Source organism: Onychostoma macrolepis, chromosome 04, assembly GCF_012432095.1.
Source record: "Onychostoma macrolepis isolate SWU-2019 chromosome 04, ASM1243209v1, whole genome shotgun sequence".
Classification (NCBI taxonomy): Eukaryota; Metazoa; Chordata; class Actinopteri; order Cypriniformes; family Cyprinidae; genus Onychostoma; species Onychostoma macrolepis.
The window spans coordinates 22,594,497-22,607,864 of NC_081158.1; the positions used below are offsets into that span (position 1 = coordinate 22,594,497).

Below are 13,368 nucleotides of genomic sequence, written 5' to 3' on the forward strand. Positions count from 1 at the left end.
TAGAATAGTGCTTTTCAAAATGCACATTGTTTTAAGGCAGTGTGTAAAAGCTGTGCACTCTGATGTTGATAAATGGGGAAAATGCACTTTAAAGGAGGGACACTGGAAATAGGCACATATTGATCCAATGCAATGATTTTAGTCTGGAAGGTGCTCTAAATGCTTTTTTTTTTTAAATATCATACTAATATAAATGACCACTTCAAGACTCACGGTTGAGTGTCTCTCAACATGTCATTTTGACGTCATGGCACTATAGATTAATTTAAAAAACTGGGGGAAATATTGTATTGTATTTACTGTAATTATAAATTGTAATTATTTACTGTAATAGCTACATTTTCTCAAAAGATAAAAACAAACTCAGTCAAACAAATCAGAAACAGTCATTAGTGATGTCAACCTGAAGAGTGCAAAACAACTGAGAGACAACCTTTTCTGCTTGGATCACTCTCTTGCGATCGCGTACTTGTATCTATATCATGGTTGTTGCTTTTGCATTGTACTTCTGCAGTGATTGAATCATCATATTATCAATATAGACAGCTTATTTATCTGCAGATGGTGGTGTTGATTCTGGTGTTAAAAAAAAACATTCGACGTAAAGGCATGTCAGTCTTGTTAGTCATTCCATACTGCTAATAGCTTCATCAATATGCACAGACGAATCGAGCAGACGGGCATCATGGGTCGTAGACCTTAATTGACTCATCTAAAATACCCTGATGATGTATCCCACCTCTCAGATTACCATTCAGTTTTTCTTGTAGTGCATATACAGTCCACCACTGCATAACCCACATATTCGGCTGAGTTTGGGACGGGCCCAATCAGAATTGGGGGAGGAGATATGGTGGTGTGTCTCCTGAAATCCATCTGCAGACTTTTTTCTTGTCCTCCTAGATAACCTTGGTAGATATTTAGCAGTTTCAAGTTGTGGTAGAGTGCAAGAAACTCCAATTTTTGTTTTGGTCATTTATCTTTTCTTTATTCATCACATGCCTTATGCACATTATTCTATTGTGATATGTTGACATGCTCTTGAGGATGAACTTGACCTTCAGCCTCCACATCCCAGTTACCATCTGTGTGTTTACAACCAGTAGAGACTCTGATAAATATGATACCTGAATGTTTCTAAAATACAGTTTTTACTCTGTTTGAATATCCTCGAAATAGGTGTCAGATATTGTATGTTGACTTCAGTCGAGTTTGTGTTTTTATCCAAGTATTACAGTGGAATACACTCTTCCAGACTGCTAGACAGATTTACTGATGTCCCTCTTTAGAAATGTGAATCATTTCACTTTGAAGAACTGAAGCACTGCAAGCAAAAATTGCATTCAGATATTTTCAGAGTTTAATAAACCATCTGGTTATTCCTGTACAGTATTTGTCCTGGAGTGGAGAGAAAATAGAAGTTTTGGCTTTAACTATGCTTTTTAATGGCCGGTGAATCTCTTAAATTAGATATTTCCAGTCACACACTGCTGACAAAAGATTTTTTTTTTCTCCCCGTCATCGGACTCACATCTTAGTATTCCAAGTATCCAATTTATGCAGCAGCTCCTGAGTTTAAGTAGACTTTGTGAAAGACGTTTGTGTGTGTTGGGTGAGTGTGTTGTGCCATTATGTCTGACGCAGAAGTGTCAGAAAGAGGCTTCTCTTGAATTAATGAGCCTTTATTTCCAAAGGTGCCTTCATTATGAATATAATGGACGCTAAATTGATTTACCAAGTATAATTTGATTAATAATAAGCATGGCTTTTGATTTTTTTTTTTTTTTTTTTTTTTTTGAAGCATTATTAGATGGCTATGTTACAAAATGAAAGCCCTTATTAAAAAGCTGAATTAGTTCAAGTTTTACTTTATTTGTTTTGCGGAAACCTGCCTCGAGTGCAGTGATGGGTGTTGTAGTTCTTCTCCCTGGCTCACTGTTGTGTTTGATGCATATAACTCTCTTGGATGTAGATTAATTTGGCAGGTAAAGTTCAGTGTGTTCCGGTACGAACTGGGACTATACGTTTGCTTCTTTCCCTTGGGCCCTGTGTGTTTGTGTGTATGCACTCTGGGTGTTGATGGGGATTCGCTCTCGCTGGGCGGAACACACTCTATTGGAATTGACACGCTGTCACCTTTCATCAGCGTTTGGAACGGCCCCCTCCCCTGAACTCGGTGTGTGTGAGAGGCAGTTTTTATGAATGTAACTCTGCTGTATCTTTAGTCCCTGAAGAGAAGTCTGACCTCTCCTTGAGTGCTCAACACAACAGGCACAGACACACTAACATACTATTGACAAAAACTGCTGCTTCCAGTGACTGATACTACTAATAATAATGGTCATGCTTCATTTTAAGGTCCAGTTCTTGCTATTAACAAACCATTTAACTATAACTTTTGCCTCAATAAACTCCTAATTTGCTGCTTGTTAATAGTTAGTAAGGTAGTTAAGTTTAGGTATTGGGTAGGATCAGGGATGTAGAATAGGGTCATGCAGAATATGTGCTTTATAAGTACTAATAAACAGCCAATATGTTAATAATAGGCATGCTATTAAGTTAATAGTGAGAATTGGTCCCTATGTGTTACCGTAATAAACCAATAAGCCACTTGATAGCATGCATTACACTGATTTCAGCCAAGGTCATGGCCTAAACCATTCAATGTGGAAAAATGGTCAAATGGTTTATTTTATTAATAAATATACACTAATGTTCAATAAACAATTACTATTATTAATAATTATTAAAATATATAAATCATAAAATTAAATCAGCTGTTCTTCTCCCTCATTCACCCTCATTCAATTACAGTTAACTTTGACAAGCTTTCCTTTGCCCATTTTATTTGCAAAAATGTCCTCCATAAAGTGGGCAAAATTGATTTGAAGTTATTTCTATGTGGGCTGGGATGAATTCACTTTTCTTTCATGAAGTGAAAGTGCTCAGTATTGTCAGCTAGTGGAAAAGAGAGCCTAATTTGAATTTATTTGAATTTTACAATTGATAACATTAGTGTAACATTTCTACAACTCATTCACTATGGTACTGCTAACTCTTGGTTACTGTTGACTTGAATCAGTATAAATGTATCATCTGTATCCTCTATATGGGTACCATGACACTATTATATTACATTTTATCATATTTTTGTATAGTTTCCATTATAATTGTGTTTAAACTCTAAAACTTACTTTAGAAATTAGACGAGCCAAATTCTTCCTCAGAAAATGAGAATGTGAATGGCATCTGTAGTTAAGGAAGGATTGGTTTATAGTGGTTTTAAGGTGAGGTGGGACAGCGTTTCATTAGCATGAATATAGAGTCTTTGTAGTTGCAATTTTGAATGTCTGATCACAAGTGTTTATCTTAATTTTACCATAGTTTCAAACTAGGTTTATCCAATCAGTGTTTAGAGTTTCTTATTAGCCCATGTTAGAGACTTGTGCTTCTGCTTCTGTAGAACTGCTGTGTTTTTTGTCCTTTTGAGGATTGTGGTTAGCGTGCAACAAAGCTGTCGTTTCACTCGTCCCGTCTCTCATTCTGTCACACTTGTTTTTGGTGGCTTATTGCTATGGATTTAGGCCACAGGCAGCTCAATGACAGAATACATCACAAATCCTTTCTCTTCATGACCCCGCCCAGCAGCAGTCATATACCTGCACTCATGTGGAACAAACAAGAATGGTTGGTTGCTCACAGAAGGTCATTTGCCCAGGGTGCAGTGTGTCTCTTTGAGTCATTGTGTGTTTGTGGCTTCTTTTGTGCTTTTGCAGCGGAGGATACGTGAGAGTGGGTTTTTGCATATGTCCGCCCGTTCACGCGTGTCTCAAGTGCCCTTGCCTCGACGCCGCGTGTCAGAGGTCACGTGGCCGCAGGAAGTGCGGGGTCTGCGCTGACCAGCGGTGCCAGAAATGACATTGTGACAGTCGGCACTGTAACGAGTGTTGACACTCAAATCTGGGTGACTGCAATTGGTCCTCCAGGTTTGATTATAACTTCGTATTACTGTGCCAGGGCATTGTGTGTAGTGGGGTTAGACTAGCGCCCTTGCTGTGGAGTGGTTTGCGGTGTTTAAGTCTTCATTAACCCTGGCGTTTTCCCCAAGGAATCATTTTCCTCCATGTTCCCTTGTTTTTGTCACGCCTTGGGGGAAATAATCAGATGTAATTGGGTAGTTTGACCCTGTAGTTTATCATTTGGTTACTGGGTTTGCAAGGCTTACTGCATGTCACCAGCTGTATTTTTACATACATCTATGTTAATTCACAGTCTGGTGGTGAAATTGGCCTGTAAATGTCGGCCTTGCAGTCCTGGTGGACATAATTAGCTAAAACCAGCACCGTGAGGAAGCGCATATAAAAGTCTGGTTTGTAATTAGCTGCCTCCTGCTCTCTGGGAGAGAAAAAAATTAATGGAATAACGGGGAAAACTTCAATAGCTGATGAACATCATTTGCTAATAAAGCCTCCAAACTGAAGTAAGGGGCGGTTGTGTAAGAGCCTGTTAATTTGTCGTGTTTGTATTTCATAATAGACTCAACCTTCAGCGCTTGGTAAGCAAAACAAACTGCTTTGACTTCATAGACGTAGGGGTTCTTTTCTTGACATTTCATAAAGCATTGATGAAGAAGAACTCCTCGTCCTTAGTTTTGGCACATTGCTGAAATCCGCACTCAGATTCGTGATTTGCAACCACAAGTTTTAATGAGCTCACTCTTGCTTCATGATTCTCTGCCCTCTGTCTCTGGCGGCGTTGCTCAAATCTAGCCAATACCGCCTGTCATCCGTGAAGGGCAGAGGTCATTGTGACCTTACCCAACCCATCATGTGAATGTGAAGGGATTATCAACAAACGCAATGTTTACACTGATGCCAGAGGATTAAACCACTCAGATTTTGTTTGGTCTGAGGTGTTAATAGGTTTAAGTGAACATTAAATCAAAATTAACCCCATTTACTTAAGCAAAATGCTATGTAGCTGTGGCATATTGGTCATTTTTAGATCCCGGTTTAAACTGGAAAATGTTTTTTTGTCAACAGCTCTGGGCCAATTATGAAGAGAAACCAAAAGAAGAGGTGGCTCAGCTCACAGAGGAGAAGGAACGTGTGGCGAAATACAGAGCCGTCTATGTCACCGAGATCACGGATGGACTGCACTTCTACGCGCAGGATGTGGAAACCGGTGAGTGCTGCCCTCTAAAACCAATGGAGAAACACTGGCGTCCATGCAAACGTGGTCCAGTTAGTCCCTGCTGGTACATGCTGTAACTACAGGCAAAAAACATCTTTCCCTATTCTAAAATAGCTGTAAGCTCAGGTGATTGTTTTTCTCTGCCTAAAAATGCAAATAATTAAATTGCGTGACACGGATTTTCCATACACAGTTTCCATACATGTTTGTGTACATTCTTGTTGAACATCAGTTAGTCTGTATTTTCATGTCATTGTCCTGCAGCTCTAGAGTGTTTAGTCATGTGAAATTAATGACTGGTTTAAAATGAAGAAAAAAGCGCTAATATATCAAAATGCAAGTCACATTCTGCTGTTGTAAATGGGAATGCTAACGCATGGCATTTTACTGATTAAACAGTCATCAGCAAAAAGCCGTCTGAATCACATAATTTAAATTGGCTTCCTTCGTTATGTTTAGACGACGAGCTCTCTGGGTTTTACACTAATGGGCATCTAATCCAACTCCACATTCAACCAGGCATGATTATGACATCATACCTGAAGGGCTTTCTTCAGACTCCAGATAAGATGATTATTAAATGTAGCCGCTCCAGCAAATTTCAGTTAGGAAACATTGCAGGTTGTGTGTGTTGCCCTCTAAATGCCCTGAGTGATCTCTGTGCTCAGTGTGATAGCAACTAGTCATTAAACATGACATTTAAATCGCCCTTGGTAGTGACCTAGTCCATGATAGGGCAACCGTCCTGAGATTCAAAGAGCTGTTTTAGTGAACAGACACACTTTTTACTTTTTCTCTCTCTTATCTTTCATATAATCTTGTATACACACACACATTAGGACCAGAAGAAAGATACTAATTATGCACATACGCACTGTTGTTTGTTGCATAATTAGGGTCTCGCTACATGTTCCAGTGGCAGACTTCATTGGCAGGACCATAAAATTGACTTCCGTTGTCTCTTAATGCGTCTTAATTCGCAAATTAATTAATTTGCATGAATTTATAATAAATCTGAGGCTTGCGTTGCCAGGAGCGTGACAATCCTATCGCTTTTAGTGTGCCGTTTGGCTTCAAATAACTCAGTCACAGAGACCCGCAGGTGTCGAAACACGTTTAAAAACGACTAAGGGAAAATGTTAGAGAAAAGGGTGAGATTCTGGCCACCCTCAATTTATCACTTTAGTCCCTCAGATGACCTTTAACCCCTGCAGGTTGCCCTGAGAGGAAGTGAAGATGGCTGTGCCACGTCTTGTAACCATCACACAAATGAATACCAGCAGCAAGTCACACACACACATACACTCGGCTCTTTGTGAGGTAATTATTCAGGTTATCTGGTTAGCTGCAGGAGAAAAGCAGGTCACAGCAAATATAGTGCAAAAATGAAGGAAGACGTGAGATAGAAAACAGGAAGTAGTGTGAGAAGATAAGACTGAAAAACGCTGAGCTGAATATGCAGTATGTTTGCAGCTTTGCACTGTTTTAGCTTTTTTGTTGTGTTGCTTTTTTAAGGTTTTTTTTTTTTTTTCGTCAGATGAACCAGCAAGTGTGCATCTTTTCCCTTGTTTAATTGGCCAATGTTTTCCACTGAGAGGATTGGAAATGGAGATGGAGAGAGAGAGAGAGAGAGAGATGTGCTCGTTAGAGAAACAGGATTGTTATTTTCAGCTGAAAGTCATTCCTCTTTCTCTCTCTCTCTCACACTCTCTCCAAACTGCGTTAAGGAGGTCTCATTCCTTGTAGAGCACTTCAAAGCAGAGCCCTATAAAAACCTACAAGCCGGTCGCTTTGCAATTTCATTACCAGTTTCTCACAGTAACTTCAGAAAGACAGGAAAATTCGAACAGGGCGGGCACGATTTTCATAAACACTTTGAAGACGAGCCTTTTGATTATGACATAACTTTTTATGTCTACAAATTCCGCATCTAATAATTCCACTTTCTTCCCTTATGGTGGTCTTGCAGAAAGGAGTGTTGGAGTTTCGTATCATTTTGAATTTCAAAAATTCAAATAATATTAAAAGATAAAGTCATCACTGTGAGATCAGGTGAAAATACAGTGTGGATGTCAGCAGTTCATGTGAAGGTCTAATTTGTGAATAAGGGAGGACTGTATATAGAAAGCACTTATAAAGCTATAGAGAGAGAGAGAATACTATAAAAATATAAAAGTATATAAATAGATATATATTTTTTTAAATTTAATTATTTTAAAATGAATTATAAATTACACATTTATGAACACATTTTTTAGTTTATTAGTGCATTTATTTATTATTACCACATTAAAAGAACAAATTCTGTGGCATTTTAACATTACACACTTCATCTTTACAGAGGAGAACATCAATCACGTTCTTAAGCTTAGGCGAGAACAGAATGATCGTAATGATCGTAATTTGACCATCTGATGTGCGGATAATAGTAGCCCATTACCAAAGTGGCTGCAGAGTTCACTGGCATGCTTTAAAAAATAAAATTGATTATTTTGCAGCTGTTTTTACAGATTCACTGTTTTTGTTATCATGAAACTGGTAGTGTTAATCAGCATTAATCAGTACATGAGCTGAAGAGCCGTGCAATTCTTCATTCTAGGTCGGAAGAGACATATGTAATATTTCTGCTCGTCACACTGCAATTCAATCCAGTCACATGTCTGCAACGTGTGTTTAGCCACTGTCGTTTTGTCGGTGTAAATAACAGATCAAATCAAGGTTTGATCAAAAATCTGAGCATGTCTGTAACCTCTGCATAGTTATTTTTCCCTGCGAGTCGTGTCGAGTGAAAATAAACAGCTCTGATTGATTTTGTGGTATCACAGGGCTGAAGCTGCCATCTCTTATGAGAACTGTGCAGTCTGCGGTTAATGCACAGCCCGACGCTGTGATGATCTCAGCTCACGACTTCATTTAAAAGACTCTAAACACCCACAAATCGCCCTGATAACATCTCCGGTTTCCAGCACCCCATGCAGAGCAGGGAAAAGCTGGCGCACTTTCTCCCTCCTCTCTCTCTCTCTCTCTCTCTCTGTCTCTATCAATTCTTTTCCTTTTCTCTGTGTTCTTTAATTAGTTAGATTTAATTACTCAAAGTGTGGGATCAGTAGTGAAACGGAATTCCTTGGGCAAAGGAACGTCTGTGTGTATCTCCAGAGGCCGTGTGTAATTTCTCTCTAGGGTGGGGGTGCTGTGTAGTTGTGTAACTGAAACCTCAGTAAAGTAATGAACACTTTCGGTTACCCGCACTGACAGATTAGTTTGGGCATTAGCGTCAGCAAACACGTCTGTAACAGGCACATTAGCTGCTGTTTGTCTTCAGCTGGTGGAAAGTAATTCAGAACAGAGATGGGTTTGTCACCTTGTGTAGATATTTGGGACTAAAATTACGTGTCAATTTGCAGTGAGTATAATTATGTATGGCAGGTTTGTCTCCTCTCTTTATTTTTATGTGATTTTTATTTTTCCCAGCACTTGATGATGTCTGGAACTGTCATGAAAAAATTGGAAATACTAGGGAATTTGACCACTGTAATTTAAAAAATTTGTCATGATTTTTTTTTTTCTCTTGTCTAAATTAAATATTGATCATTGTTATTAATAATCTTTCTTAATTTTTTTTTATTACTGTGTAACATTCAAATAGTATAGTTAGTTTCTTAGATTCTTTCCATGTTTTTTTGTAATAATTTTAATATAAATGTCATTTTTTACTGTTTAACAATTAATTAGTATTATAGATTCTTTCCACCCTAAATTAATGTATTTTATATATTTTGTATAACATTAAAATAGTATTGTATTTATATTTTAATTAAATTTATTTATTTTAATTATTGTATGACATTAATAGTTTTGTATATTCTTTCTGCCCAATTTTTATATTTTAATATAAATTTTATGTATTTTTATTTACTGTGACATTTATGCTTTACATTTTTGTATTTGTATATAATTTATAAATTGTTACATTATAACCTAAAAAGATATTTGCTGATTTTTTTTTATTAATATTTTTAAATTAATTTAATTTATTATTTATTTTATTTATGATACATAGTAAACTTAAAAATAGTCAAACTTGGAAATATTTCAGTTTGTAGTTTCAATAGAGCTTTATTCAATAGTTTGTTGTGTTTTGGGGTTTTTTTCCCCTTAAATTACCATTAGTTCACCCCACCCATCTTCCTTTGGTCAATTACTTGCCTGTAACCAGCAGAGACTGTGAGATACTGTACATATGTTTGATAATTCTGGTTCATGAGTGTCTTGGGCAGTGGTGGTATTAGTTTGGCTGGTGGGGGTGGAGGGGCCGTCTCTGGCACACAGCTTAATGACTCGAGTGGTTCCCTTACCAGGTGCCAGTTTATACACATCCACCACCGCTCACCCCTACACGCAACAGCTGTTTTACACCTAATGAAGGCCAGCCCACTCGCCTAGCAGGGGGAAATGTATTTTTCCAGCTTCGCCTTAATTTGTACTCACTGTTCCCATAAACATTCACCACTGGACAACATTCTGCATCCATTTCACACCTTGCTGTTGGTCCTCTGCAAAGCCATCCTCCTTTTTCATTGGTTGCGCTTCACAAGTGGAGTGACTGGAAAACGATGCTTTGATATTGATTTAATTAAGGGGGGGCGAACGCTGGTACTTTGTATTGATTTCAGCAGTGGAGGGGAGTCTGTAGGCGTGGAGGTGTGAGCCGCAGTGTGAAGCACTCTTGATTAGTACTCGAGTGTAGTCTGAACATCTCCTGAAACCCTGTTCTGTAGATTTATAGAAGCTTTAGGTAATTGTCTGTAATGTTTCTCATATACGTGTTTGTGTGTATATGTGTATATATGGCCTTAATTCTAATATATATATATATATATACACATACATACATACATACATACATACATACATACATATACACATATATACATATATATACAGTGAGGAAAATAAGTATTTGAACACCCTGCTATTTTGCAAATTCTCCCACTTAGAAATCATGGAGGGTCTGAAATTGTCATCGAGGTGCATGTCCACTGTGAGAGACATAATCTAAAAAAAAATCCAGAAATCACAATGTATGATTTTTAACTATTTATTTGTATGATACAGCTGCAAATAAGTATTTGAACACCTGAGAAAATCAATGTTAATATTTGGTACAGTAGCCTTTGTTTGCAATTACAGAGGTCAAACGCTTTCCTGTAGTTTTTCACCAGGTTTGCACACACTGCAGGAGGGATTTTGGCCCACCTCCACACAGATCTTCTCTAGATCAGTCAGGTTTCTGGCCTGTCGCTGAGAAACACGGAGTTTGAGCTCCTCCAAAGATTCTCTATTGGGTTTAGGTCTGGAGACTGGCTAGGCCACGCCAGAACCTTGATATGCTTCTTACAGAGCCACTCCTTGGTTATCCTGGCTGTGTGCTTCGGGTCATTGTCATGTTGGAAGACCCAGCCTCGACCCATCTTCAATGCTCTAACTGAGGGAAGGAGGTTGTTCCCCAAAATCTCGCAATACATGGCCCCAGTCATCCTCTCCTTAATACAGTGCAGTCGCCTGTCCCATGTGCAGAAAAACACCCCAAAGATGATGCTACCACCCCATGCTTCACAGTAGGGATGGTGTTCTTGGGATGGTACTCATCATTCTTCTTCCTCCAAACACGTTTAGTGGAATTATGACCAAAAGTTCTATTTTGGTCTCATCTGACCACATGACTTTCTCCCATGACTCCTCTGGATCATCCAAATGGTCATTGGCAAACTTAAGTCGGGCCTGGACATGTGCTGGTTTAAGCAGGGGAACCTTCCGTGCCATGCATGATTTCAAACCATGACGCCTTAGTGTATTACCAACAGTAACCTTGGAAACGGTGGTCCCAGCTCTTTTCAGGTCATTGACCAGCTCCTCCCGTAGTTCTGGGCTGATTTCTCACCTTTCTTAGGATCATTGAGACCCCACGAGGTGAGATCTTGCATGGAGCCCCAGTCCGAGGGAGATTGACAGTCATGTTTAGCTTCTTCCATTTTCTAATGATTGCTCCAACAGTGGACCTTTTTTCTCCAAGCTGCTTGGCAATTTCCCCGTAGCCCTTTCCAGCCTTGTGGAGGTGTACAATTTTGTCTCTAGTGTCTTTGGACAGCTCTTTGGTCTTGGCCATGTTAGTAGTTGGATTCTTACTGATTGTATGGGGTGGACAGGTGTCTTTATGCAGCTAACAACCTCAAACAGGTGCATCTAATTTAGGATAATAAATGGAGTGGAGGTGGACATTTTAAAAGCAGACTAACAGGTCTTTGAGGGTCAGAATTCTAGCTGATAGACAGGTGTTCAAATACTTATTTGCAGCTGTATCATACAAATAAATAGTTAAAAAATCATACATTGTCATTTCTGATTTTTTTTTTTTAGATTGTCTCTCACAGTGGACATGCACCTACGATGACAATTTCAGACCCCTCCATGATTTCTAAGTTGGAGAACTTGCAAAATAGCAGGGTGTTCAAATACTTATTTTCCTCACTGTACATATATACATATACACACATACACACACACACAGTTCCCTCCACTAATATTGGCACCCTTGGTAAATATGAGCAAAAGCGGCTGTGAAAATAAATCTGCTTTGTTTTATCCTTTTTATCTTTCATTCAAAAAAATTCACAAAATTCCAGCCTATCATTGAAGCAAAACAATTCAAAGTGGGGGAAAATCTCATTTTTGAAATAAATGCTTTCTCTAGTTCATGTTGGCCACAATTATTGGCACCCGATTATTGCAACGTCCTTTTCCCAGGGTAACAGCTCTGAGTTTCCTCCTATAACTCCTCCTGAGTTTCTCCAGCTGTGGTCCTTAGAGTATTTAGCCACTCAAACTCTTCTTCTCACCGTGCATTAGGACGATATAGACACACGTCCTCTTCCAGGCAGTTTCGTAACATTTTATGTTGATGGAAATTCTTAATTATTGCCCTGATGGTGGAAATGGGAATTTTCACTGCTCTAGCTCTTTTCTTAAAGACACTTCACTAATTTGTGAAGCTCAATTATCTTTTGCTACACATCAGAAATATATTCTTTGGTTTTTCTCATTGTGATGGATGATTAAGGGAATTTGGCCTTTATGTTCCTCATATTTATAATCCTGTGGAACAGGAAGTCATGGCTGGACAATTTCATGCTCCTAGTCACCCTGGTGTGCTATTTATTTATTTTTTTATAAATGAATGGGAATATACTTCAGAGATTTTTTTTATTTTTTATTTATTTATTTTTTTTCCATAAGCATTAGGGATGGCTCGGTACGCGTATCGGTACCGTTCGGTTCTCGGGCAAATTCCAAATGGAAGTGATCATCCCTATCCACTTGGAGTGGGGACTTTGGAGTGAGCAGGGCACATGCGTGCCATTATGTAGTCGTTTGGAATGCACTTGGCGAAGGGAGCGATGTCATTTCCTCATTATCATCAGCTGGCATGTTCCCATGACAACGCAGCACGGTGTCCGTCAGCAGATTTGCTGATGGACACCGGCATAAAAAAATATACATTTTATATTTTAACAAGTTTTATACGTATTAGTTTTTATAGATTAGCATATTTCAAAAACTTTTTAACAAAAATATGTATGTTTATTTGCAACAGTTATGCTAACAACAATAAAAAGACATATATGACATTAAAACAGCGACATCTGCTGATTGACACCATGCTGCGTTGTCACGGGAACATGTCAGCTGATGATTGAGGAAATTACATCGCTCTCTTCGATGTGCATTCCAAACGACTACATAATGGCACACACGTGCCCTGCTCACTCCAAAGTCCCCACTCCAAGGGGATAGGGATGATCGTTTCCATTTGGAATTTGTCCGAGAACCGAACGATACCGATATGCGTACCGAGCCATCCCTAATAAACATTTCTAGGGGTGCCAATAATTGTGGCCAACATTCATTGGAGAAAAACATTTTTCATCATGAGATTTTCTCCCCACTTTCAATTGTTTTACTTCAATGATAGGTTAGAATTTTGTGAATTGTTTTGTGAAAGACCAAAAGGATAATGCAGATTTATTTTCACAATATTAGTGGAGGGCACTGCGTGTGTGTGTGTGTGTATATATGTATATATATATGTATGTGTATATATATGTGTATATATGTGTG

At 38.5% G+C, this 13,368-nt stretch overlaps 1 protein-coding gene across 1 annotated transcript in view; it reads left to right on the plus strand.

The window, feature by feature from the left end:
* snd1 (staphylococcal nuclease and tudor domain containing 1) overlaps positions 1-13,368 on the plus strand; it is a 168,708-nt gene that overhangs the window by 131,278 nt on the left and 24,062 nt on the right. Inside the window, exon 18 of the mRNA XM_058774227.1 lies at positions 5,043-5,184. Within this exon, the coding sequence (XP_058630210.1) occupies positions 5,043-5,184 (142 nt within the window). The remainder of the gene's footprint in view (positions 1-5,042; positions 5,185-13,368) is intronic.